The sequence below is a fragment of the Ursus arctos genome, unplaced genomic scaffold (genome assembly GCF_023065955.2).
Source record: "Ursus arctos isolate Adak ecotype North America unplaced genomic scaffold, UrsArc2.0 scaffold_27, whole genome shotgun sequence".
Taxonomy (NCBI): Eukaryota; Metazoa; Chordata; class Mammalia; order Carnivora; family Ursidae; genus Ursus; species Ursus arctos.
This window is the reverse complement of record NW_026622952.1, coordinates 15,595,749-15,622,387: the sequence shown is the minus strand read 5'-3', so window position 1 is coordinate 15,622,387 and position 26,639 is coordinate 15,595,749. Positions and strand designations below refer to the sequence as shown.

Below are 26,639 nucleotides of genomic sequence, written 5' to 3'. Positions count from 1 at the left end.
TAATTTGCTACATAAAATCAGCTCCTCCCAAACCTATATAACTGATAAAATATTTCCAAAGATGATAACATGTGTGCTGAGAAAACTATCATCCCTGTTCAAATTTGCTTGTTTCACCATCAAATCAGATTCTTCAGATGGGAATAGCGGTAGGAACCAAGGACATGAAGGATATATGAAGAATTGAAATGAAATAAAGTGGCAGGTGTTCTTCCTCACATCCACAGTTTTCATCAGATTTTTAAGTGTTTCAAAAATGGCTAAGATGAATGCAGCAAATGTTTACAAGTGAATTTTTTACCACAGGGTTTCCTAGGACCTTCTATTCCTTGCATATACTGGGAGCTTCCAAGAGAGAGAGTTAGCTGTATGTGGTGATTTTTCAAACTTTTCTGGTTATAAGTCTTAAATACTTTGTTCTTAAGCACCAAGTACAATCTCCTTGAACCCAGAACAACCTCTCAAAGCCACAGCCAAAAAGCATCCCTTACAAACTTGAAGGAGCATCGTTTAACTTTAGTATTCCGGTTTCTAGTTAATAAAACTATCTTTACCTAGCACTAGACTTGGTAAATTCTTTAAAATTCAAAGGACATCGGTTTTTTTTTTAGATGGCATGCAGTTAACACTATAAAAAGAACTTTGATAGGATATCCAATGACAAAATTCAATAAAATATGGGTTAATGTTTTCCCTTATTAACTAAAGTTAATTTCCTTAAGGACTAAGAGCAAACTTGCTTTAAAAGTGGTTTCATCTATGATATTCAAAGACTGCAATGTAGTTACAGGCCCAAATTTCTCTGAATGAATCAACCAATTCACCAATGTAGGTGAATTGAGAGAATATTGGAAGGCATTCCAAACTGTAGTCACCATGAAAGAAAGTTTGGAGGCAGGATGAGGCAGGAAGGAAGATGAGAGTAGCTGGGGAAGGCAATAGGATATGACAAATAGACCAGCGTGGTGGGACTTCAGTTGCTGTTTGAGAGAGACAGCACAGCCAGTCATGCTGTCCCAGATTTACTAGACTGAACTGTTTGTATATGTTTTTGCACTTGTGGAGTTTTCAGAAGTGGCATTGCTAAATCTTCATTTAACATTGTTTCTATTGGTGGTAATGTATGTTTAATCTTTAGAAGGTCTTTATATGTAAAAGTACGTATCACTGCATGTGAAGTAAGGTTTTATAAAGTATGTGATAGTGATAATCATCTTTTATACTTCCATTCCAATTCAGACTTCCTGAGTTGAGTGTGTTTCCTTGCCTTTCTGTGTGCTTCAGGTATCAGACTGTAATTCGGCTATACTCTACCAGGTCCACTTCCTTTTTTGATATTATTAGAGAGCAGTGGGATCATATAATCTAGATCTTCCTCCTCCTTTTGGAAAATGGAATAGAACTGTTAATGTACTGTAACCATCCCTAAGTCTTTTCATTTCTTTTCTCTTTCCTTTCCTCTTGTTTACGAATAAAGATTGAGATGAAATGGATGTCAAGCATTAGGAGGGCAAGACCGGACAGATGTGGCCAGGAAAGAAGCAATGTTAGATTCAGAGAGATTATTATTTACATAGGCAGAGAAAGTAAGAACGTAGCTGGAGGTCCCAGCTCCCTGTGTTCTTGGTTCCATAGGCCACAAGGGGAACACTGAAACAAAGAAGCCAGGTGACAATTATAGCATGAGTTGTGGGACCCCTGTTGTTGAGGAGCCAATGCTGTGCTGCAGCTACAAACCACTTTATAGTCTGGAGGTGGGTCCTTAGAATGTGAGAAGGAAAGGTCTCCTATTTTATCAGAACCCAGGAGGAGATAAGAACCTCTTCATGACAGCTTTACAAGAGGAGGGGGAGGCGAGTGAAAAATGGCCACGTAGCAGTTCCTCACAAGCCTCCCATGTTCTTGTGTTCTGTGCTCCAGGAGGATCATCAGGCTTTCTGTCAAGACTTAGACTCAGCTGCAGTTCAGTCCTTACGTTTGTGGCGTGTGTGGATATGTGCAAGGCCTCCAGGGTGCCACCAGAGGACATGGCTGAGCCGTGTCCCTAAAGTGGAGACACAACTAGAAGTACTATTTTTTATAAGTATCTCGCCACTTGTGCTGAGAAAAACAGATTGTGCGCAGGGCAAAGAGTGACGTGTGGGATGGGTCATGCCCTTAGGCTAATGACCATCATGTAATGGTGGTGGTGTTACACTAGCTGGCCTAGCCAGTGTAACTCAGAGGTATCGTTAACCTTCATTAATTCTCTATTTTGTCTATTACTTTTGGCAGTTGTATGCCCTTATTGCTGGACCTCTTTATGTGAAAGTCAAAAATAACCCAAGAGGGCTCTTTTTCCAGTAAGTTTTGTGCAGAATGGATCAGAGTGGCTAAACTTTAGTCTGAGAGACCAACAAAGAAATCAGAAACCCAAGTATAAGATGATAACTTGAATGATGGCCTTAAAAATAAAAAGGAAAGGTTAACTTCAGATTGGATATTACAGAGAATAAATCAATAGTATATAGGGAACTTACATGTTATTAGCAGAGCAGCTGCTGTGGTCTGGAGAATGTAAGTAGCAAGGCTTTAGGTTCTTTGGCTCTTTCAGTGAATGTCAGGGGCAAAGATCAGAGCTCCACAGCTCTTGGAGAAGACTTGGTTGGAGGACCAACATCCATGCACCTCCTATTCGTGACACCTCCCTTCCTTCCAAGAATAGCAGTCTTTGTCACTTCAGGGTACTAATGGGAAAGGGTGTCACTGAACAAGTAGGCGGCGTCCTCCCTACCTTGCATCTGGGAGAGCATTTGCCTTTGCAGCTGAGGAGACTGAATAGAGAAGCTTCTTCTTACTGTCTCAATGGGAGACTGACGACTTGTTAGCAAAAACATTGCTTCACCATCGGAGTGAGACTTGCAGGTACTGTCAGCATGCCAGGGAAGCTACCCAGCAGTTGGGTCCAGCCTTAAGGGTAGATATGAGTCCTGACTAGCCCAGTGAATGTAAAAATGCATATAAAAGGAACCAGCAGCCAGACAGAAGACAGGCAGAACACTAGAACAGGTAAAATCGAATAAAAGCTGTTATTGCAGGAAATACACACTTGAACAAAATCATAAAAAACACTTAGATTGAACTGTAACAAATTCTGTAGAACTAGAAAAAATGATTTTCACATTTAACGTTTTGACTCTTCAAAAAAGAGGATGACTGGTATTAAGTCCCAAATGACCGGCCTAGAAAACTGAAGGAAAGGATTATGCCATTGTACAGAGCAGAAAGTACTAAGATAAAATCAAGAGGAAAATGATGAGAGGCTTAATGACAAATCTTGGAGATAGGATATATAGGGAGTACTAAAGGAAGAAAAACAGGAGGAAAGGCACTAATTAAATAAATAATAGTAAAGGGGAATCTCTAATGAAGAAAGACAGGAAACTGCAGATCAAAACAGCTAACTGTCGTCCATCCAGCCAGGAGGCAGGGGGGAAAGTATACACATACCGCTATGTATATTCTGATAAAACTCCTTAATTACAAGGAAAAAGTAAAAATCTAATAAGCTTCCAGACTGCAAGAACAAGTTAATACAATGAGAAAGACCCAAACTGACATCAGACAACACAAGAAGTAGAAGAAAGTGAAATAATGTCCGTACACACACAAAAAAAGTGCTGCAACTCAAGAATCCTATATTCAAACTAGAGCCTTCAGTTGTCAAGGTGAAAAGATCTTGGTGCATCTTATCTGAGGAAAACAACGGAAACAACATATGAATCAGATTAGGCACCTTTATAGGGAAAGGTAAAAAGGAGAGGTAACAGTTCAGTAAAGAAAACAATAGATCAATCTCAGTTATTAATATAAATTCAAAAGTAAAATATTAGCCAATTTAATCTGCCAGTATATCAAAAAGAATATCAGACTGTTGTCAATAGGGTTTATTACAGAAATGTAACCATGGTTCATTATCAGGAAATCTGTCAACATAATTTTCATGTCAACAAATTGAAGGACAGAAGTCATATAATCATAGTGGTAGATGAGATAAAATTTGATAAAATCCTAATAAAATGTACAAGTAAAATGCACCCAAGAAGGCATTTAATATTCAATATAATGAAAGCTGTTATCTAATGCCAGCCATGAACACCATTGTAAGTAAAAATACTCCAAATATAATCTATATCAAAAATAGAAATTAAACAGGGCTTCCCTCTCTACCACCATCATTATCTAGCATTGTTTAGAAAACATTGTGACAAGAAATTAAATAATTGGCATAAATATTGAAAAAGGAGGGAAACAAATTTTTATTTTTTCTGAGAGAGCCTAGCAAACACCGGAAAATAGCTACTAAAGTTAATGTAAATTGGTAAAGCAGCTGATTATGAAATAAGTATGCAAATATTTTTTTCTATCATAGTAACACTCAGTAGAATGGCAGTCTTCCCATAGTAGTATCCAAAGCTATTTGGGGGGAAATCCTTAGGAATAAATTTAACAAGGAAAGTACTAGATCTATAAAAAATTGTAACTATTTTTGAAGAACACAAAACAAGATTGAACAAATGTAAAAAACATAACCATGTTTTAGAAGAGATTGTATAAAATTATTAAATACCAGTTCTCGAATTAAGAAGTGCTTTTAATGTGATTCCATTTTGAATCCCTGTGGACTGTTTTTGAAATTGGAAAAAAAAAAATCTCAAAGCTTATGTGGAAGGACAAATGTCTAAGAATAGCCAAGAAAAGGGGCGCCTGGGTGGTTCAGTTTTTAAACTTCTGCCTTCGGCTCAGGGCATGATCCCAGAGTCCTCCTCTGGGAGCCTGCTTCTTCCTCTCCCACTCCCCCTGCTTGTGTTCCCTCTCTCGCTGGCTCTCTCTCTGTCAAATGAATAAATAAAATCTTAAAAAAAAAAAAAAGAATAGCCAAGAAAAGAAACTACTTACATAGGACTTAGATGTTTAAGCATTCTGTGAAACTTCTATGGCTAAAAGAACGAAGATGGCATTGGAATAGATAAACAGAATGCCCAGAAATAAACCTCATAAATAATGGAGATTTAATATATTGACCAAGGTTGCATTTTATTTCATTGGGAATAGGGTAGGTATAACCAAGTATCCAAGTGAAACAAAATAAAGTTGAATTCCTAACTTGTGCCATCTAGCAAGGAAAATTTAGTAGAATATATGGATAACCTATGAGTGGATAAGACCTTTTAAGTTCTATTACACACAAGTTATAAGAAGGCAGACATATCTGACTTAATGCCCATTACTCTTCTCTCTGTTATAGACATTTTGTGTAGATTGGATGTGATTCTTTCTTGTATTTCCTAATATTGAAAAATGGTTAACTTGGAGACTAGTAGAGAATTTGGGTCATACAAGGCCTACAGTATAGTTTGAGTTGGGATGTACTCATGAAGGTGGTGTCAAAGGATGATGAAGTGTTAGAATATATTACTGTTACCCCATGCTTCCAAAGGTTATTGCAAGACATTGTATTTACTGTTTTCTATTTATACAGCATTCTAAATTGAGTTACCTGTACTATTTCACTATGGAAATCAATTTCCCTTTCATTTTGAGTTAGTTGCAACTGGTAACAGTTGTCACTTTTTTTACTCAAGGGTATGAAAGTGCCAGTATGTCTAGCACATGTGAACCTTGCAAAAGTAAGAACAGACATTTAGCCCAGACTGAAGAGCCTGTTCAAGCAAAAGTATTCAGCAGAAAGAATCATGAGCAGCTGGAAAAAATAATAAAATATAGTAGGTCTACAGAAATATCTTCAGGTATGTTCTTTTTTGGTTTGCTTTAATCTAAGGACTTCTTCATCTTAGATTTGAAAAACAATTGGTCTGTCACACTTTTCTGTCATGTGCAAGGTTTTATATAAGTAGAGATTACAGTATACATTCCTTGATATCAAGAAACGTAAACTGGAAATATTTTTTAATATTGTGATAGTAGCTTTTGACTTTTTTTGATGAAATTTTAAACAAAAAAGTTTAGTTGACATTATTGGCAGCTGACTTGAAATTCTGCAAATCTTCTCTGAATAAGAATTTGATATAAAATCGTATCATTCCCTGCTTAAAATCTCTGGCTTTACCATGCTTACAGGGGAGAGTCCAAGTGCCTTAATGTAACATCTGGCCAGCAGAGATTTGGCTCCTTGCATCTCTAAACTCTTTCTCCCCACCCTCTGCCCTTGAAGTTGCCTCTTTCCTTGGCACTGGACTGAAGTTTTCGCATAGCTATCCTGCTGTTTTTCACCTCAGCAGGTCTTTTCTGCCTCCAGTCCTTTTTGCTCTTTGTAAGCCTTTTTCTCTACTGGAGTCTTAAATAAAATGTGAATTCTGCAACTCTGAAGTTGCATCAGATTAAAGCTTAGATAATTTTCCCTTTCTCCTTTTTTGTTTCTGTTGTAGCCTGTGTAAATCTCTTCTGTTGCCCATATCACATTATATAGTATTTACTTGTTTAAGTGTCTTTGTCACCTTTTTGAGTCCCTTGGCAGCAAATAATACCTTTTCATATTTGTGCCTTAAACGTTCCCATGGTATTGCACACATGGTAGGCACTTACTAAGTGTTAATTGAATGAATGAATGAAGGGAGTTGTATGCGTTTGCCACTGTTTGAAGTACTGATACTTTCTTGTTTTATAAAGAACAAGTACATCTCAAAGAAACATGGAGAGGGAGGCAGTAAATAGAGACCCTCAATTCTTGGGTGTCAGTAGGATCCTTGGTGAAAAGTGAGAGTAGCAGCTACCATTTGTATTATGCTTTACTATTTACAAATTAAACCAATTACTGATCTCATTTGAGCCTCATAATGCTATGAATTGGTTTTATTTCCATCTTGCAGATGAGGAAACATGGTCAGAGAGTATCCCTGTTTTTTTCCCAGCATCATAAAGAGCTAGTAACAGAAACTGATACAGTTTTTCTGGAAAGCTTGAGAAGTCATGGCCTTATCTCAGTAATTGTACTTATCTATGCTAAGGAAACAAAAATGAAAAAAAATACTGGGACTTAGTGTCATCTGAGCTATGATTCCAAATATGTTTAAACAAAAAATCAGAATGAATAAAGACTAAAAGAAAATGCATCAAAATGTTAATAGTGTTTTTATCATCTTTAAACTCTTCTATATTTTCTGAACCTTTCATAATGAGTATTTATTGCTTTTATAATCAGAAAAGAAACATCACATTTGTTTGTATTTTGAACTGACTTCCTCGAGGTCATATTGCTAAGAAATGGCAGAGTGGAAGTTTTAATTCTGGCCTTAAGTCTAGGATCCTTTTGACAAAACTATCAATTTTCTTGATGCAAGCCCAGCATTTTACCAAAATTTTATAATTTTTATCTCCTTTCACTGTCTTTACCAAAGAGTGAGATCTTCAAAGAGTAAACAGTCGATGGAGATTGGGGAAGGACACTAAACTGAAAGGCTTATTAATTAATTGGATTATCAAGTTACGTAATAATGGATAGTTGGTCATAGGACTTCAGACCTTATTACTGTTACTTAGAAAAATACAGTGATTGAATTTTGGTGCACTAAAAAATGCTTGAATTGTGTAAATATACCCTGTGTGTATTTACATATTCATTTTCTAAAAAGACTTATTTTTAGTTTTAATCATTACTCAAATTCTTTATAGCATGGACTAGTAGTTTTTGTTATGCGATTACTAGAGAGTAGCATGTATGACTGCTAGTATTGAATTTTACAGTCTTCTCCTCCCTCGAGGGTTGTGGGAGCATCACCTTGTCATGTATGCTTCTAAGGGTGAATGGCCGAAGTTTATTATGATAGTCATCATCAGTCATGTTAAGCTTCTACATAAGTTTATAGCAAATCTTTTGATATTTTCCCTAATAAGATTATTTTTAAGTTATAAACCATACCTTGTGATAACATTTCAGTTCAGGCAAACAATTTTAAAGAAATTTGCTTTTTTTTTTTTTAATTCACTTATTCATATTATGGACCCTGTCTTTACTATTCATACACATTTTATGTTCATCCTTATGTCTGCCCTTTCCTACAGCACATGCTAGGAGAATACTACAGCAGTCTAACAGAAATGCATGCAATGAAGCGCCAGGTAACAATCTGCTTAGTTTTGGTGTCCACTTTTTGTTAATTTTTTCCATTAGTCTTAAATATCCTTAGTTTTATTGCTCTGATTTTTTTTTTTTTAGATGTAGCTTAGTGTATATATGTCATGTGGCTTGTAAAAGTGAAAGAGAATTCATATTCATAAAATTCTGAAGGCTTTCATTTGTAATTCTTTACTTGGGTGGTAAAATTAGCTGCTTTTCTTGTTTTAATTTTTAGTTATTGTATGTAACATAACCAACACATTCATAAGGATAATAAAAAATCTTTTTATAATTGTTTTATTTGAAGTTATTCATTTTGTAATTCTTAAATGCATAAAAGCATTAATATTTTTGAAACAAAAATAGTTATTTTTTCCTAGCTTTGATTTACAGTGTTAAGTATTGTGTGTAACTTCTGTTGTCCTTGCTTATTTTTCATTACTAGTCAACATCTGCCAAAAAAAAATAAGCCAATAAACCATTAAATAAAATCAGTGACATGCAAAGACCATGATAAATAAAAATATATGGAAAATTATAAAGATTCCAAAATACTGTTTTTGTCTTTATACTGTGTATTTTCTTTAAACATGGTTCTGTGCGATTTAAAATTATAAATATTCTTTAATGCCTCCTGTACTATAAATAAGTGAAAAATAGAAGCTTGTTATGAATCTTTAGGAGAATCTAAAGAAAAAAATAAGAATCTGGCGCAGACAAAGCTTGAATCATATCTGTGACACTTCCTAAAGAAAAGAACTCTGAAAAATAGAGAGGATAAAAATAAGATAAATTCAGAGAAACCTGACTGAGATCAAGGATTTTTCTAGTCTACCCTAATGCATTTTAGTTCAGGGGGAGAAACTGGCGAAAACTTTCCATCTGTCTATTGCAGGGCTCAGGGGGTGGGCAGTAAAGCATGTGTTCAGCATCATTCATTATTCAGGAACAATTTAATTTTTAATGATACATAATTTAGAGTGATAATTTTATCACATATAGAGATATGACAGATGTCATTAAATATCCTTTGTTCTTTGAAATAATAAACATTTTCTAATTTAACTGGTCAAACTGTAGTATATAAATTGGAAGTTTATCTGGGTTTTTCCTTTAAGTAGAGATTTCCTACAGAGATAGTTTTGGTTCCTGCTTATAATATCACATTTGAACATTTTAAAACTAGTAAGAGAACTTAAGTATTTTATTTAATACTCATAAATGGGGCAAGATAGGGAAATTGCATATTTAATATTATAATTTACTTGTAGAAATTATGGCCTTAAAGGTGTTAATATACAAGATGTAAGTTAGTAGGAAGTTTTTTCATTAGGCCTCATTTCCTTTGCATATTCTTACCCTCTCTTACAAAAAATGAATTAAATCTTTATGATCTTTGTATATTTATTTAAAAGCACAGTATATTAAAAACTCAACATTTTAAATTCTCTTTTTTAGAAACTTGTCCCAGGTATTTGTGGAACCTGAATATTGAACTATGCATGGTTCTACTATTGCTCTAGAAAGGGTACAGAGTTTGATAGCTAGAAGAACTACTTAGAGATTTTTTTAAAGATGTTATTTATTTTAGGGAGTAAGAGTGTGCACACACGTGTGAGAGCCGGGAGTGGGATGGGGTGGGGATTTGGGGGAGAGGGAGAGAATTTCAAGCAGACTCCACTCTGAGCATGGAGCCCTATGTGGGGCTCAGTCTCATATCCCCGAGATCATGACCTGAGCCTAAATCAGGAGTCAGATGCTTAACTGATTGAGCCACCCAGGTGCCCCCAGAGATTTTTTTAAATAGAGAAGTCAAAATGGGAACAGTTTCTAATTTGCACCCTTAAAAATAAAGGTATGACTGTATACCTTTAAGAGTAATAATTTTGTGTTATCAACAGATACATATAGCAGAATTATTGAATGATGCCTAGATTCTGTAAAACTGAAAACGTGCATTGGGTCATGCCTGGTCCGACTTATACTGAGTATGTCAGTAAGACTTACCAAAATGGACCTATATTGTTGTACATTCAAAAATTCAATTTTCCATCAATACAGCATGATAGCTGAGAATTAGTAGACCTAACTAGATAGACCTTAAAATATAGCTTTTATTGCCAGCATTCAGTTTATTCTAAACATTAAATGAATTTCCTTTTCTGTAACAAAGTTCATATTAGCAAAAAAAAAGTGCAGTTTTTTTATTTCTTTCAAGTGCTGAAGGATTTCTGCTGATTATTCCTATGAAATTTGTAAAATTTTCCAGATAATTTTTTTGAGAAATAAGTATGGTCTGAGTAATGCTAGGTATTTCTCTAATATATAGTATATATCTTGATATTTTTGAGATTATTTTTATCTTGGTAATTTTTAAGATTCTTTTTCTACTTTAAAAGTCCTAAAATAGAATTAAGTCTGTTCTGATTTTTAAGTAATTTAAACCTGAGTAATGATACAAGCTAATAGAAATTGTCAGGAATGTATTTTATCATTGTTAACTTCCTGATCTTTATTATCTTCCAGAAACTGGGAGTGATTTTTCCATGTTCGAAGCTTTGCGGGATACTATTTATTCTGAAGTAGCTACATTAATTTCTCAAAATGAATCTCGGCCACATTTTCTTATTGAACTCTTCCATGAACTTCAGCTACTTAATACAGACTACTTGAGACAAAGGGCTTTATATGCGTTGCAGGTATCTGGTACCTAACATTCTTTTTCCTACCCTGTCTGGTACCTCTTTTCTTCATGATTGTATCTGGTTGCCTTCTTAGACTGAAGTACATCTTGTTCCATATGTGTTACGATCTGTTTGCCATTTTATTTAAAACTTCTGGTATAGCTTCAGTAGCCTTTAGATAAAGTCTTTCTCTGAGCAATTTTTTAGTGTTTTATCTTTAATGTTATTTCTTCCTCAAAATTAACCTATGAGGTGAGGAGCATTCATTTGCTCTTCTGTCTGCTTTTGCGTTTAAATTGATGATAAAAAAAATAAATGTTTTACATAAGTAACTATCTTATTTCCTTATTTAGGACATAGTATCCAGACATATTTCTGAGAACCATGAAAAAGGAGGAGAAAATGTAAAGTCAGGAAATTCTGGTACTTGGATAGCATCAAACTCAGAACTTACCCCCAGTGAAAGCCTTGCTACCACTGATGATGTAAGCTGATAATGATTAATGAACGTAGATAAAACTTCAGTGTGCTGTAAACAGAAGTTAAATAAGTACTTGTAAATTGTGAATATACCTGATGCTTGGTTTTGAGCTTTCTTAAAAAGCTAAGTGTAACACATTATTTTGAGGTGAGGTATAAAACTCAATTAAAATATGTCAGCAGACACTGGAAATTATGTATAAATGATAGATTTTAAGGTGTAAAACTGTATTTATATTTCTAGTGCCCATCATAGGAATTGACTCACAACAGCCATTTAGTAAAGTTTGTTGTGTTTATTCAAGACATTCAGTAAACCAGACTGCAGTCAGATCACAGAGCCCTAAAATAAATAAATACAAGATAAATCAGGTCTTTGGGTTGGAAGAGAAGCCTGGACAAAAAGTCATCCAGGAAAAGAAATGTAACTTAATGTATTCAAGTTTATGAAGAAAATTTTGAATAAAGTAAAGGAACTTAGGGAGTGGAAAAGAGTGGTGAGGAAAACGGTGCATTTTCAGTAATCTGTGTTTTCCAGATAGTCCCCACGTAGCACATAAGCCAGTGAGTGACTGGATGGCAAACTGCTAGGATAGTGAGGACGTAATGTGCTAGGTATTTGGAATTCACTTACTTAAAGGTTTGGACCCTGATTCTATTATAAAAGGTATTATGGGGTCCTCGGGTAGCAAATACATCTCTTTTCTATGCCAGCGCTAGTACGTGGGTTTTCATGGATAAGAGTGCCATAACTGATTAGCATGTGTCTGCTCTGTGTAGAGAGCTGGAAGCAGTGTTACTGTGTTCCTGCCCACTGCTGGTATAGTAGCATTGTGACTTCTTTTTGAAAAGATAGTATTTCCTCAAAAGACTTCTTGGAGTTTTTTTTTTTTTTTCCACATATAGTGATTTCCTTATAACTGTTGAGGACTTTTCCTGAATTCTTGCTCTTTAACTTATGCTCATTTTTAAAACAGTACTTCCCCAAGTCATCTTTTCTGCTTAAAACCTTAGGCTCCAACTTCTCTACCACAAACAAAAGGATATGGTTTTAATTCACTTTACAATGTCAAATATAAATTAATGTAAGTAATTGTTTCTTGGGATTGTTATTATAAATTGAAAATTGCGTACTCCGTTTTGTGGAAAATGGAGAGAGTGGTCCAGCTTTATAGATCAATTAGGGGATATGCAGTTACATTAAAGTTTATTAGGCACTGAAATAACTTGCTGAGAGCATGAATGGTTTCTCTGCCTCCTGTAACTCCATTGCCTCCGTTTTTATCCAGATTTCATATAGGTGGTATTACTTCGTTAATTTAAAATATTTGAGCACATTGGTTTTTACCATCAATAGCAAATTGGAAATTGAGCTACAATATATGATAAAGTTAACCTGACAAGATTTTAAAGATTTTTCCTTACAACTGCTGCAGACTTAAATAAAATTTAAAGATACCGACCTGCTTAATAAGTAGGTGTCTTAGTTGGGGTGGGTACAACAAAATACTGTAGACTGGATGGTTAAACAATAGCCTTTTATTTCTCACAGTTCTGGAGGCGGGGAAGTCCAAGATCTTGGTGCCGGCAGATTTGGTACTTGGTTCAGGCCCTCTTCCTGGCTTGCAGATGGCCACCTTCTCCATGTGTCCTCACATGGCTCTGGTGTCTCTTTTTTTAAAAGGGCACTAATGCCACCATGGGGGCTCCACCATCATTACCTCATCTGAAACCTTGATTACCTCCCAAAGGCCCCACCTCCTAATACATTGGGAGTTAAGGCTTCAACACATGAATTTCAGGGGGGAACACAGAGATTCAATCCATAACCATATAGACTTGGCACAAATAACTCTACTTAGTATTACTTTTAAATAACTAAATCAGTTCTTTAAGTTTTCAGCCAAAACTTAAATTCATCATTAATGTTAACATCCTCCCTCTATTAATGCTGTTTAATCAGCAGCAGCACAACATGTGGTGTTCCCACCCACAGATCTAGAGCAGTCCTGTCCAGTAGAACTTGCTACAGTGATGGAAATGTGTTATATGTGCATTGTCTAATATGGTAGCCATTAGCCACATGGGGCTGTCAAGCACTTGAAATGTGGCTAATGGGACCAAGGAACTAAATTTTAAGTTTTAATATAAATAGGCTAGCAGTTTCCATATTGGACAGATAGAGACTAGCATTCTCCGTGTTTCTAGGCCAAGGTCTTTTTTTTTTTTTTTTAAGATTTTATTTATTTATTTATTTATTTATTTATTTGAGAGAGAGCAAGAGAGATCACAGAGGGAGAAGGAGGGGGAGAAGCAGACTCCCCACTGAGCAGAGAGTCCTATGCAGGGCTCAATCCCAGGACCCTGAGATCATGACCTAGAGCCGAAGGTAGGCACTTAACCAGCTGGGCCACCCAGGCGTCTCTAGGCCAAGGTCTTTTGAGCTCCATTTATAGAGCTTGCATCGGCACATTTCAGAGTAAGAGCCTTCGTGGCCAGGAAAGAAGTAAAAGTTGGCATCTGGGAATTACAAGTCAAAGGGGGGATGAAGAATTGAAGTTTAGGAAGAGGAAGAAACCCTTTTTATCTTCTATTCCACATGCCATAAAATGACAAAAGCACATCTACCTTCCAGTTTTAATTGAAGGAGCAACGAAATGGTTCCATTTTCTAAAACATGTTCTGTAATGCCTGAATTTCTTTTAATCAGAGACAGAGCTTTCGTTTCATAATTGGAAGAGAAAAATTTAAGATTTATAGCTAGGAGAAAGAACACAATTGTGAAATGAGTTTTAGAATGTGAAACTCCCCTTAATCACAGTATAGACAAAAATTATTTTGAAATTAAAGTCCTAAAAAGGCTAAAACTATAAAACTTCTAAAAGAAAATCTTCATGATTTAACATAAGCAAAGATTTCTTAGGGTACGAGAAGCTTTAGAACTATAAAAGAGAAGATTGATAAGTTAGACTTGATTAAAAATAAAATCTTTCTGCTTTTCAAAAGACACCATTAGGAGAATATAATCTTCATACACATATCTGACAATGACTATAAATGACAAATCCAGACTACATAAAGAACTTGGACAATTCGCTTATTTATAAGACCAACAACTCGGTCAGACAGGGGCAAGAGATTTGAACAGGCGCTACATGAAAGAAGATCTATAAACGGTGGCCAATGTGCAAATTAAAACCACATGAGAAATTTCCTCACGTGCACTAGAAAAGACTGAAATTAAAAAGATGGACAATAAGAAGTGTTGGTGTGAATGTAGAGTGATCGGAACTTTCACACTCCTTATGGAATTATAAAATTGTATAACCACTTTGGAAAGCAGTTTGGCCGTTTCTTAAAAAAAGTGAAACATAAACCTGGCATGTGACCAAGGAATTTTTCTTCTAGGTATTCATCCAAGAGAAATGAAAACATATGTCCACAAAAACACTTGTATTCTAATGTTCATAGCGTCTTTAGTCATGATAGCCTCAAACTGGAACATCAACAGATAAATGGATAAACAAAATATGGTATATCCTTACAATGGGATACTATTCAGCCATTCAGAAATAATGAACTTCTGAAACACATGACAACATGGATTAATTTCAGAAACCTGTTGAGCAAAAGAAAAGAAGCCAAACACCGAAGAGTATATACTGAATGGTTCCATTTATATATCAAGTTCTAGAGCCAGCAAAACTGATTTGTGGTGATAGAAATCTTATGAGTGGGGTGTAGTGGAGACTGACTGCAGAGGGATACAAAGGAACTTTATGGGCTGATGGAAATGGTCTTTATCTTTAGGGAAGGTGGTTACATGGGGATATATATATATATTTTTAGAACTCATCAGACTGTACACTTAATGGGTACACTGTTGTATATAAATTATATTTCAATAAAGTTCATTTAAAAAATACGAATGATGCTGTCATGTTTTTCTTCTGATAAAACCAGATATAGTAAGGTCCTGGGCATTGTTAGGTTTTAGAGATGGGTTAACTTACCTGAGGGTGTAGAACTAATTTAAAATGTCTGCTTTCCCAAGTTAGAATTTTAATCAGTAGCTGCTTCTGTGTATTTTCATTTATTTAATGACATATGTTCTGTAAGATTACTTAATATTTTAATGTTCTCTGTGACTGTTCAACCTTTAATAACTTTGGTTATATCCCAGTTTTAAGTATATAGTTTTATGCAAATACTTAGCTTCTATGGTAAATTTTTAATATTTGTCAGAAAATTTTTAAGAGAAATATTAGTGATTTTTATTTGTTTTTTTAAACCATAACTTAGGAAACTTTTGAGAAGAACTTTGAGAGAGAAACACATAAAATAAGTGAGCAAAATGATGCTGATAACGCTAGTGTCATGTCTGTATCTTCAAATCTTGAGCCTTTTGCAACAGATGATCTAGGTAAGCAGAATTTTTTATAGTCTTAGAGCATGACTTTAATACAGTCTTTGAATTACATTGATTAAGAAACAAAAGTCCAAAAAGGCAAGATGTGGTGGAAAGACTTAAAAGTCTCTCAGTGTCTAAGCCAGGAATCTCCTGTTAGCTCTTTAGCCTTTGGCAAATCTCGTCATTCTGACTGCGTGTTCTAAGGAAACGGGAGTCTTACCTACCTTGCTCTGTGTTCTTTGAAAAATACATAGAATTTTCTACATGTATAATAGAGCTGAAGAAATGTTAATTTCCTTCCGGTAAGGGAAAGGTGATCCTTTAAGGTTTTCTACTTAGTGGGAAAAATTCAGAGGTATCAGGGCCTCATCCAATCACATTTTCAGTAACAATATTCACTTCAGTAAGTTGCAATAACTGAATTTGCAATAACTGAAATTTCTTAGCATAATAATCTAGTGAGAAACCCAGGTAACTCTGAGTGTGCATAACGCATTGCACTTTTTTTTTTCATTATTAGTAAAGCAAGCTTGGAGGGTTGTATAACTCAAAGGGAAGAAGAAAACCCAGAGTTCCAGACTTGGGAAGGAGACTAGAGCAAAGAAGAATGTACCCGATTCGTTTTCCTGGCTGTAGCCTATCAAGAGATTGAATCATTCAGACCTCCAGGGCATTTAGTTGATAAAATCTAAGTCCTGTTATTCTAGTGTTTGTTCTTATGATGAGAACAAGATTTAGATAATTCCAAAGGGCTCCCTACAAAGAAAAGGGCCAAGCCTTGCCCTGTTATTAGGTACACACCTTTTACCAAAGCAGTAAGTCTTTTGCCTTATCCTGTTAACGGACCCTAAGCCTAGCTCCCTTCTGGGTAAATACCTGTCAAGTCTGAACTGATCTCATCCCATTTTAGCGAAAAATTTCCCTTTCCCCTTTAGTTTGTTCCCCCTTCCTGAGTTACTAAATGGCTTTGAGTCCTATCTGTTTTGTTTCATTTACTGATTTTTTTCCTCAAAATCCTTCACTAGCTTTGTCTGAAGTGGACAAAGGAAAACTGGGAAATGTCTTTCTTGGGCCTTTTCCTTATTTACTTCTGTTCAGTTGGATCCTTTTCATCAGAATATGGGACATCCTGGGATTTATTTTCTTTGTACTGTTTACGTGAAGCAACATGATGACTAGTGAAATCAATATGGACTTCAGAGTCTAAGAGTAATATATGCCAAGTCACCAAACTAGTAGTGTCTGGAACTTGGTAAAGCTACATTTCCTTACCTACAGTTAGACATTATTTTATTTTATTAATACGTTGTGAGGAATACATGATGAAGTTTGTTTTTGTATCTTCTCAGAATGTCTCTGTTTCATATGTAGGTAACACTGTGATAAATGTCTCTGTTTCATATGTAGGTAACACTGTGATAAATGTCTCTGTTTCATATGTAGGTAACACTGTGATTCACTTAGATCAGGCATTAGCCAGAATGCGGGAATACGAGCGTATGAAGACCGAGGCCGGAAGTGGCACAAATGTGAGATGCACCTGCAGGAGTCTTGAGGCTGAGGATGGTGCCGCTGCCCCGAGTACGGTTGCTAACTTAGAAGGTGTGTTCTTGGCAGAGTACAAGTACAGAAACTGCAGTTTCCTATGTAACGAAAATGTGTAGGCCCACCTGATAATAGTTTTAGTACCACTTTCTTTTAGTTATTAAGGTGCTAAAACTACATAAATGCTCCTTTGTATTAGAGTAAAATCATCAGATTTTAATATTTAGAGTTCCGAATAAGTGCGTATATATAATGTCACAGACTTTATTTTGCTAATGAATCATTTTCTTTTTAAAAAAAGAAGCTCCTATTGAAAATCATCGTTCACAGCAACCTGTAAGCGAAGTTTCTACTGTCCCGTGTCCTCGAATTGATACTCAGCAGCTGGACCGGCAAATTAAAGCCATTATGAAAGAAGTCATTCCTTTTTTAAAGGTAAGCGATAATTTTTTAAAACAAATACTTTCTGTGTTTTGTTGTTTAATTCTCACAAAAGACTTCATTGTAGTAAATTCAGAAAATAACAGGTAAACGAAAGAAAGCTAAAAACACATCAGTTTCGTCAGTTATTCTATAAATTTATCTCCCGTTATTAAATATGTACTCACCTCCTGGAAAAGAATATTTCTACTCCTGTGAGTTGTAAGAATATGCATATGTTCATGTAGATAGAGGTGTAGGTTTATTTGAGAGTTCGAAACCATTCCTTCAGGTGAGTTGACTTAAACTATGCAAGCGGTTATTTGCTTTCATCTTAGGCATAGATAAGTGTTGCCTCTTTTGTTTTACGTTTTAGTTTTATCATGAGTGATCCATTAAATATTTGTAAGCATGTCTTTTTTTGGTAAAATTCGGTATATGGCCAGCAATATTTACTTAATATGTCGAGTTACTTTCTAAGGGTTAAAAAATCTGAATGATTTAGCTTTATGCTTAGGGAATGCAGTCATCTACAGTTAGGAAATTTTATTGCTTTTACCATTTTGTGTCTGATTTCATTGACACCCCCTCATAAATATTCACTTAACTAAATTTAGCGTTTCAAAAAGTTTTTGAGGCTAACAAAATGAGTAGAACTAATGATCTGATTTTAACTATTTGGTTATGTCTCATTTCGCTTCAAATCTTGACTTTCTTGGTAGGATTATAGAACTTCTTTGTTAATGTCAGCGTCATATCCAGTCACCTAAGCTAGACTTCTTGACTCTCATACCCTCTGTCACCAGTGAGTCAAAAATTGATTTTTCCACTTAAGAGCAGTCACTTTTCCTTCCTTCTCTCCAATAACATAACCTTAATTTAGATCCTCATGTTTTGCCTAGACAGCCTGTCATAATAGGCATGAAATGAATGTTTACTAGGCAGACTCCCTAGCCTTCAAGAGATTTCACTACTGGACCTGGTTTACTTCTCCAGCTTCATCTCTCCCCACTCTCCATCTGGTCCCCTCACTCACTTCAAATTACTCTGCATTTCCTGTTCCTACCGTTGCATTTTCATATATCAGCCCTTTGTGCAAGTTGTCATTATTGAAAATATTAAATTCCTTCACTCTTTTCTGCTTGGCAGAAATATCCATTCTTCAGAGATAATTGTTGTTTCTAATATGCTACCATAGCTCCTTACAGAATCTAGTGTGCTGCTTTTATGATGTCTGTATATTCAACAGGTAATGAGTGTCTCCCGTGAGCTGGCCACTGTCCTAGGTGATAAATAAGACACAGCCCTTGGAGTTAAGAAGTATCATCTGTTGGACAGTGCATAGCATGTAGTGATTGATTGTTCATATATCTGACTTTCTCCTCTGGTATTTGATCTCTTGAAGACAAGGGACTGTTGTCCTTTTTTTTTTTTTTTTAACTGCCTGCCCTGTCACATGATTTTTTAAAAAATGACCTTAATTCCTTCAGTTTAAGGAACCTTAGAAACCATCTAGTTTAGCCACCTCATTTTAAACATTTCTATAGAAAAAAACAAAACCAGAACATGAACTTACCTGAGTAAAGGCTAGAAGACCTGCCCAAATGAGTTTAGTGGCAGAAGAGAGATGAGAACCTTGAGGTACTTGATGCAGCTGTTTTATGGACTCACCTCCAAAAGTGCACCGTGATTTGGATCATTAGGTAACTTGCACCTTCTTCTAAAGGAAGATGAAGGAGAAGAGGAGACTTGCCCAAAAAGGCTTGTTAGGAAAGTTAGTGGTTCTCAACTGGGGGTAATTTTGACCCTAAAAGCATTTTGTAATATGTATATACAGTTTTAGTTCTCAGGACTTAGGAGAGTAGAGGGTGCTATTGGCCTCTAGTGGGTAGAGGCCGGAGTGCTGCTGAGCCTCTGCACTGCACACAGTGTCCGGAATGCCCAGCGAGGCTGCAGAAGCAGAGTTAGAAGATACGTGGAGAAGTGGGGAGCAGGCAAATTGCAAGAGTGTGGTTGAAATGCACTGAACTGTAGATGGGAAGACCGGCAATATGGAGACTAGGGCATGAGTAGTTCTCCTTCAGATACAGGAAGGAAGTAATGAAAAGTATTGAATCAGCCTGTTTCTTTTACTGGCTGTTCCCTGCTGTGGTGGGCCAAAATGTACAAACCCCTTAACACATGTAGTGTAGGAGTTTGGCTCTTCTTATGAATAGATACTTCTAAATGTATATCTGAAAATTGAGAAGCATCTATGCAAGAAAAAAAAGTCTCATGTGAATTAATATTTTTTAAACAATAGGTAAGTTTATATCCTAACCAGCTAGCATTTTTCTCAGGAGCACATGGATGAAGTATGCTCTTCTCAACTTCTAACTTCAGTAAGACGTATGGTTTTGACTCTCACCCAGCAAAATGATGAGAGCAAAGAATTTGTAAAGTTCTTTCATAAACAACTGGGAAGTATATTACAGGTAAGAGTTTATACTGTATGACTTACCAATATACCCTGTAGTTGGATTTTTTTTTTTTTTTTTTTTTTTTTTTGCCATTTTCTGGCAATATGCAATTTATTCAAGTAAATGTCCATTCTGGTATCCATTGAGGATGACATTTCAATACCTTTTTAGGTTATTCCTTTACCTGGTTTTAAAAAAAAATTGTATTATGGGACACTTGGGTAGCTCAGTTGGTTAAGTGTCTGCCTTCGGCTCAGGTCATGATCTCAGGGTCCTGGGATCCAGCCCTGCATCAGGCTCCCTGCTCAGTGAGGAGCCTGCTTCTCTCTCTCACTCTCCTGTGCACGCACACACACACACACACACACAGTCTCTCTCTCTCTTTCTCCCTCTTTCTCAAATAAAATCTTTAAAAAAAAATTGTATTAGGGCCCGTGTCTTCCTTTGACTCAATCATCTGTAAGGCCTACCCAAGATATAATAAAATTTTGTTTTGATTTTTCTCCTACCCAGTAAGAACATTTCAAGGTTGTTGTTTAGGAAGTATTTTGTGATATTTTCTAAAATAATTTTTTTCCAGTGTGGGAAATTTTAGAAAATAGAAACCATGTGTTGATTGTAGAGACTTCCTAGGCTATAATAGTAACTTAATGTTAAGGTTGTGATTCTCAACTGGGGGCAATTTTTCAATGCCCGCAGACATTTGTCACACAGGCAGAAAGTGGCTGGTACTAATGTCTTGTGGCATATTAACCTTGCTAAGGTTGAGAATCCCTTTGTTAAGTAAGGCTACCTTCTATATAATAAACATCTTTACAGTTCAATACACTCATATGTTATCCCATTGAGATAGTTCAGTGATGTGTATTATTACTCCAAACTAGGAAATATGTTTTTCTTTTCATCTTTATTACAGAAATTTCCCATAAAACTGTTCCTTTCTTCCTATTCCTGTTTAAATTGGTTTTAGAGAAAATATTATCACTTTGTCTATTAATAACTTTTTTAAAACCTGAGGTTTGATACAAATTACCATCACTGTAATTTTCCATTTTGTTTTTATTAAGGCAAAAGTATAAATTCAATAATAGGTTTTAAGTCATGCTGGCTCTATTTAATTGCTAACACATAATCTATAAAGAATATAAGACATTTCTATTGTTAGCAGTTTAAAAATGTTTAGGATAATTTTAAGTAGTTAGTTTGTTCCTACAGAAAGAAAGAACTCCATTCTAGAGTCAGGCTCAAAGAGAAATCGTTTATAATTAAATATTTTTGTTTATCAAGATCCATGCAGGGGCGCCTGGGTGGCACAGCGGTTAAGCGTCTGCCTTCGGCTCAGGGCATGATCCCAGTGTTCTGGGATCGAGCCCCACATCAGGCTCCTCCGCTATGAGCCTGCTTCTTCCTCTCCCACTCCCCCTGCTTGTGTTCCCTCTCTCGCTGGCTGTCTCTATCTCTATCGAATAAATAAATAAAATCTTTAAAAAAAAAAAAAAAAGATCCATGCAGTCCTTCCTCAGTTTTGTCTGCTGTTACATAATTGAGATGGATGCCAAAGTATTAATTTGGAAATAAGATTTTCTTCTAAGAAAATCTGGCTGCTTTTCTTTTATCCCATTCCTGATTTTTTTTTTCCCACAAAGGGACCTAGAGAAGAATAAAGATTAGTTTACAGTAAGTCTTGCTCAGACTACTGAAAATTTTTCATGAGGTAGAGTTTAAAATACTATCTTCTACTTTTTTCTCTAAGAAACCTATTCAGTGAATTTTTTTTTCACGAGGCAGCCACATTTATACTTCTTCCACAATTATGCTAGATAAGGTGGTTTTTGGAGGGAGGAGACATAGAACGTAGTTGTTTGCCTGTCTTCTAAATGGCATAGTCCATATTTTTAGGAAGAAAAAGAAATGCAGTTTTATAAAAAATGTCTAGAATATAGCTGACTTACTCATTTGATAATGCTGTATTTCAACTTGAATAGAACATAAGTTTGCTTTTAAACTTGATTCTGAAAAAGTTTAAATTAGAATGACTGCCTGGACTACATAAAAGGGGGGGGGGACTTGAAAAGTATTCTGATGTTAAGAAACGGAGAACTTCGTATTTTCCTCTCTGGGCAATTCAGCTTCTCACTGTGGTAATATGTATCCCCTGGCTTACTCAGGTGTGGCCTTGTGGCCACCAGTTCTAATTAGGGACTAAATCTATGGATGATCCCGTGTCCTGTTATTTTCTTTTTGTTTACATTTCAGGGGAGACTAGCATGGTTCCTACTTAGGTTAATATCACTAAAGAGTATTACTGTCTTGGGCACCTGGTTGGCCCACTCTTGGTTTCCGCTCAGGTCATGGTCTCAGGGTCCTGAGATCAAGCCTCATGTAGGGCTCCATGCGCAGTGGGGAGTCTGCTTGAGATTCTCTCCTTCTCCCTCTGCCCCTCCCCTCCCCCAGCTCGTGCATTCTTGTTCTCTCTCTCCCTCTCTCTCTCTCTCTCAAAATAAATAAATCTTTTTAAAAAAGAATAGGACTCTCTTCGTAGTAATCTTAGCCATTAGTTTTAGCTTTTTTCATACTATAAAAAGTAATAAAATTGTTTTTCCCTAGGTGAGTATTGTCATTTAAACTTGTTAATCCTCTGTATTGCTCTACCCACAATTGAAGTTTACTATAATCTTAAAATTACTTGGTTTATCATTGAATAGGATTCACTGGCAAAATTTGCTGGCAGAAAACTGAAAGACTGTGGAGAAGATCTTCTTGTAGAGATATCTGAAGTGTTGTTTAATGAATTGGCTTTCTTCAAGCTCATGCAAGATTTGGATAATAATAGTATAACTGCTAAACAGAGGTGCAAAAGGAAAATAGAAGCAGCTGGAGTGATACAGTCTTATGCCAAAGAGGTAAATGACATTCGTTTTGATTTTACGAGTAACTAGTTACAATTAGCACAAAAATATAGTTCTTGATCATTATTAACTAAAACCATACTTTATCTCCACCAACATATTTTCTAAGTAATAGCAGTTAATCAGATTACCTAAATCAGTACATATGCTAGCCACATACCGAGTCTCAGATGTGACAGCAGGGGCTAAAAGATCAGTAGTGCAGACAGGAATTGGTGACAGGAATTCTCAGCTGTCTTACATTATTGTCACTCAAGTCTCCAGAGAAGAGAGAAGGACTGGGATCCGGTCCTTGACCAGCTGTCTGCAGTAGCTATTCCAGCCCCGATAGATCTCAGACCTACCAGATGTATCTGTCACCCCAGCCAACACACGTGCTTGTTTACAAGTTAGGACTTTGGGTGCACATCTCTGTAGCTTCTTACACCTTATTAAATTAGTTTGATCACATGTGAAATTGGATGGGATTTTTCCCAACTTGAGGCATATCAGAAGGTTTCTCCCTTAGACCTCTCCCTCCTTTTGACTGTCTAATCATGAGAAGGAAAGCATGTCAAGACCCAAAACAGTAAGAGGTAACCCTTCTCCCTGAAATCTAAAGTAGAAAAAGTCAAGCCATCTATTTCACAATTTTCTTAATATTTTCACTCTAGACATAGATAAGTTTCAGATCGTTTCAGCCATTGCTAAGAGCCTGAAGAAAATTAAGCAGTATAAAACCATAATAAATGATTGGAAAGACTGCTTTAAGATAGGCAGTCCCCTGAGGCTGTTTGAGTGGGCGAAGTATGAACTAAGTCAAGAAAGAGGAGAAGGAGTTTATAATGAAGATGAAAGGGAAGAATATTCCAGGCAGAGAGAACTATAAGTGCAAAGACTCTGAGGAAGGATTGAGCAGTTTGGAGAACCTATCGAAGGCCAGGGTAGCAGGAACACTTCACATGAGGTGAGAGTGTAGGAGATGAGGTCACCTTGGTAGGTAAGGCCTAACTATGGGGCCTTAGCAGTGGTGGTAAGGACCTTCTATTTGATTTTATTCTAAGCATGATGGAAACCCATGGGAAATTTTGAAATAGAGGAGGGACATAATCTCGTGTGAAATTAAAAAGATTTGTCCAGATAGGAATTGTAGGAGAGAAAAGATAGAAGCAGAGACCAGTTGTAAGTCTGGTGCAGGAGCGCAGGTAGGAAATGACGTGACTTAGCTCCGAGCGCTCACCAGCGGATCCATTTTGACGGTTGAGTCAATGAGGCGTTCTTACGGTTTAGATGTGGATAATACGAGTAGAGCATAGGTTGCTTCCTGGTGTCTGACTTGTGCCTGGGGTACATGAAGGGCCATTTACTGAGATTGGGAAGACTGAAGGAGGCTGGGGTTTGGGGAGGGAGTCAAACATTTTTGTTCTGGAATTAGTGAATTTGAGATGCTCATTATTCAGGGAGATGTCTGGTAGGCAGTGCTGATTTTTGTTTGGCTTGTTTAAAAGATTTCAGTGAAAGAGTTCAATTTACATTTCTAAGAAAGCATTCAGCTCTTTGGATTGTGGTCAAAAACTGTAGCATTTGTTAAAGTTACTGCTGAAAGGTAACCCCTAAATTTTGTTTAATTTGCTTATAGGCCAAAAGGATTCTTGAGGGAGATCATGGCTCACCTGCTGGAGAAATTGATGATGAAGACAAAGTAAGCGGCTAATTAATTTGTGCCTAAAAGCAATGCTTTTGAGACAAAAGATTAAATAACTTTAATAACTTTTACTTTAATGTTTGAGAGAAAACTTTATCATCAAATGTCCTTTCTTCTGACAAAACTTTATTTTCTCTTAAAAACAGCTTTTTGTATTTTTTATTAGATCATGACGCATTTTTGTGATAGGCTGACTATATACCTTGTAAAACGTATTTTAAGGAATTTAAATGTATTTGTGGCTAGGACAAGGATGAAACTGAAACAGTTAAGCAGGCTCAGACATCTGAGATGTATGATGGTGACGGTCCCAAAAATGGGAGATCAGATGTTTCTGATCAAGAGGAAGATGAAGAAAGTGAAGAATGTCCGGTGTCTATTAGTAAGTGTGAAGGCTCCTTACTGGGTTTATACGTTAGCTCTTTATAGGTCACTTATCCAAACAGCTGGGTGGAGTTTAATGAAAGTACAGTTAGGTGTCCCGCAACTCTGAACGGTCTGGTGTGGCCCTGACCAGATGCCCTGTCCTTCTGCACCACAGTGTTTTACTGCTTACTGTTGGGGAGATTTCAGATAGCGTATATAAAGGACTTGGGCAACGCAGGAATGCAGTACATGGTAGCTACTATTAAGATTTAGTGCTGAAAATTTACTAAAAACTGTGTATTAATCAACTTAGACTTGTCCAAAGCTGAAACTCAGGCTTTGACTAATTATGGAAGTGGAGAAGATGAGAATGAGGATGAAGAACTAGAAGAATTTGAAGAGGGACCCGTGGATGTCCAGACTTCACTTCAGGCTAACACCGAAGCTACAGAAGACGCTGAACACGATGATCAGGTAGTCCCGTCCAGGCTCACTGGACACCTGCCCCAGTCTTCACTGCTGAAGGCAGATCCCTTTTTAAGGATGTTAGAATTTACAGCCTCCCTATTCTTGTGTTCATGAATGAATAAATCTTTTTAACATCCTCATTGAAATCTCAGTCAAACACTAGTTTATTTTTATATTTAGCAGTGCTTATATTTAAAGCACTTTAGTTTTTTGTTTTTTTTGTTTTTTTTGTTTTTTTTGCTGGGGGGGTGGTGGTAACGAGTCCTAAAAACTGTGGTTTTACCTAGAAGATCTGAATTTTTCATGTATCTTTATGTATTTCCTAGTCATACATGGAAACAGTATATAACAAAATCATTCCCTTTCCTACCTCCACCTCGTCCTGTCCCACAGGCAGCTTTGTATGATTTCTTTGGTTATTTAACTCTGTATTTCTGAATAGTATGTGTATATATTTATTTATTCATTTATGTATTAGACATTCTCTGTTAACTTCCTGTTATAGTAGGTGAAGACTTTTAGGTCACTTATGAGTCCTCATTTAATTATGTTAATCCTGTCCTCCTCATTCGGTTGTATCTTTTGCTTAAATCTACATTTAACCATAGATGTAACCAAACTACATAAATATTACCGACTGAACTAAGCAAATACTGTTTATTGCTTAGTCTTATACATTTTTTTCATTTGAAATTAATAATTGTCTGAATTTTTTATTTGCCTGATTTTCTTTGACCACATCCCCAAGTCTTTGTTCTGCCCAGCAGCAGCTGCATAAACTTCTCAGTGGACTTTTCTGCATGTCCCAGTTTGTCATTTTGTCCTTCGCACTCTGTCCTGGCTTTGGCTGTTCGTCAGACCTGCTCACTAGCTAGCAGCCTAGGAATCCCCTTTGTCATTCTTTTTTCCATCTGTTTCTGGAATCCAGTCTTGTCCTTCTTTGGCCTCATTTTGGTAGCGCAAAATCCTAGTACCTCTCTGAGAAAGAGTGCATAAAAGATAAATATTTTGAGACTTTATAGGTCTAAGAAAATCATAAATTCTTCCATGTTGAAACATCATTTCAGTGCCTCCTTTGTCTTCCAGTTTTCAGTGCC

At 36.2% G+C, this 26,639-nt stretch overlaps 1 protein-coding gene across 50 annotated transcripts in view; it reads left to right on the top strand.

Annotated features, from left to right (window-relative positions):
• Positions 1-26,639, top strand: part of PCM1 (pericentriolar material 1) — an 80,615-nt gene that overhangs the window by 47,938 nt on the left and 6,038 nt on the right. For 47 of the 50 annotated variants that reach the window (XM_057303448.1, XM_057303453.1, XM_057303454.1 and 44 more), the window contains 12 exons: positions 5,625-5,789; positions 8,062-8,118; positions 10,643-10,815; positions 11,154-11,285; positions 15,583-15,703; positions 17,135-17,293; positions 17,538-17,671; positions 19,996-20,130; positions 22,821-23,018; positions 24,643-24,705; positions 24,955-25,090; positions 25,388-25,548. In XM_057303448.1, the coding sequence (XP_057159431.1) occupies positions 5,625-5,789; positions 8,062-8,118; positions 10,643-10,815; positions 11,154-11,285; positions 15,583-15,703; positions 17,135-17,293; positions 17,538-17,671; positions 19,996-20,130; positions 22,821-23,018; positions 24,643-24,705; positions 24,955-25,090; positions 25,388-25,548 (1,634 nt within the window). The remainder of the gene's footprint in view (positions 1-5,624; positions 5,790-8,061; positions 8,119-10,642; positions 10,816-11,153; positions 11,286-15,582; positions 15,704-17,134; positions 17,294-17,537; positions 17,672-19,995; positions 20,131-22,820; positions 23,019-24,642; positions 24,706-24,954; positions 25,091-25,387; positions 25,549-26,639) is intronic. The other 3 variants (XM_044387533.3, XM_048226331.2, XM_048226356.2) reach the window with 1 other exon arrangement.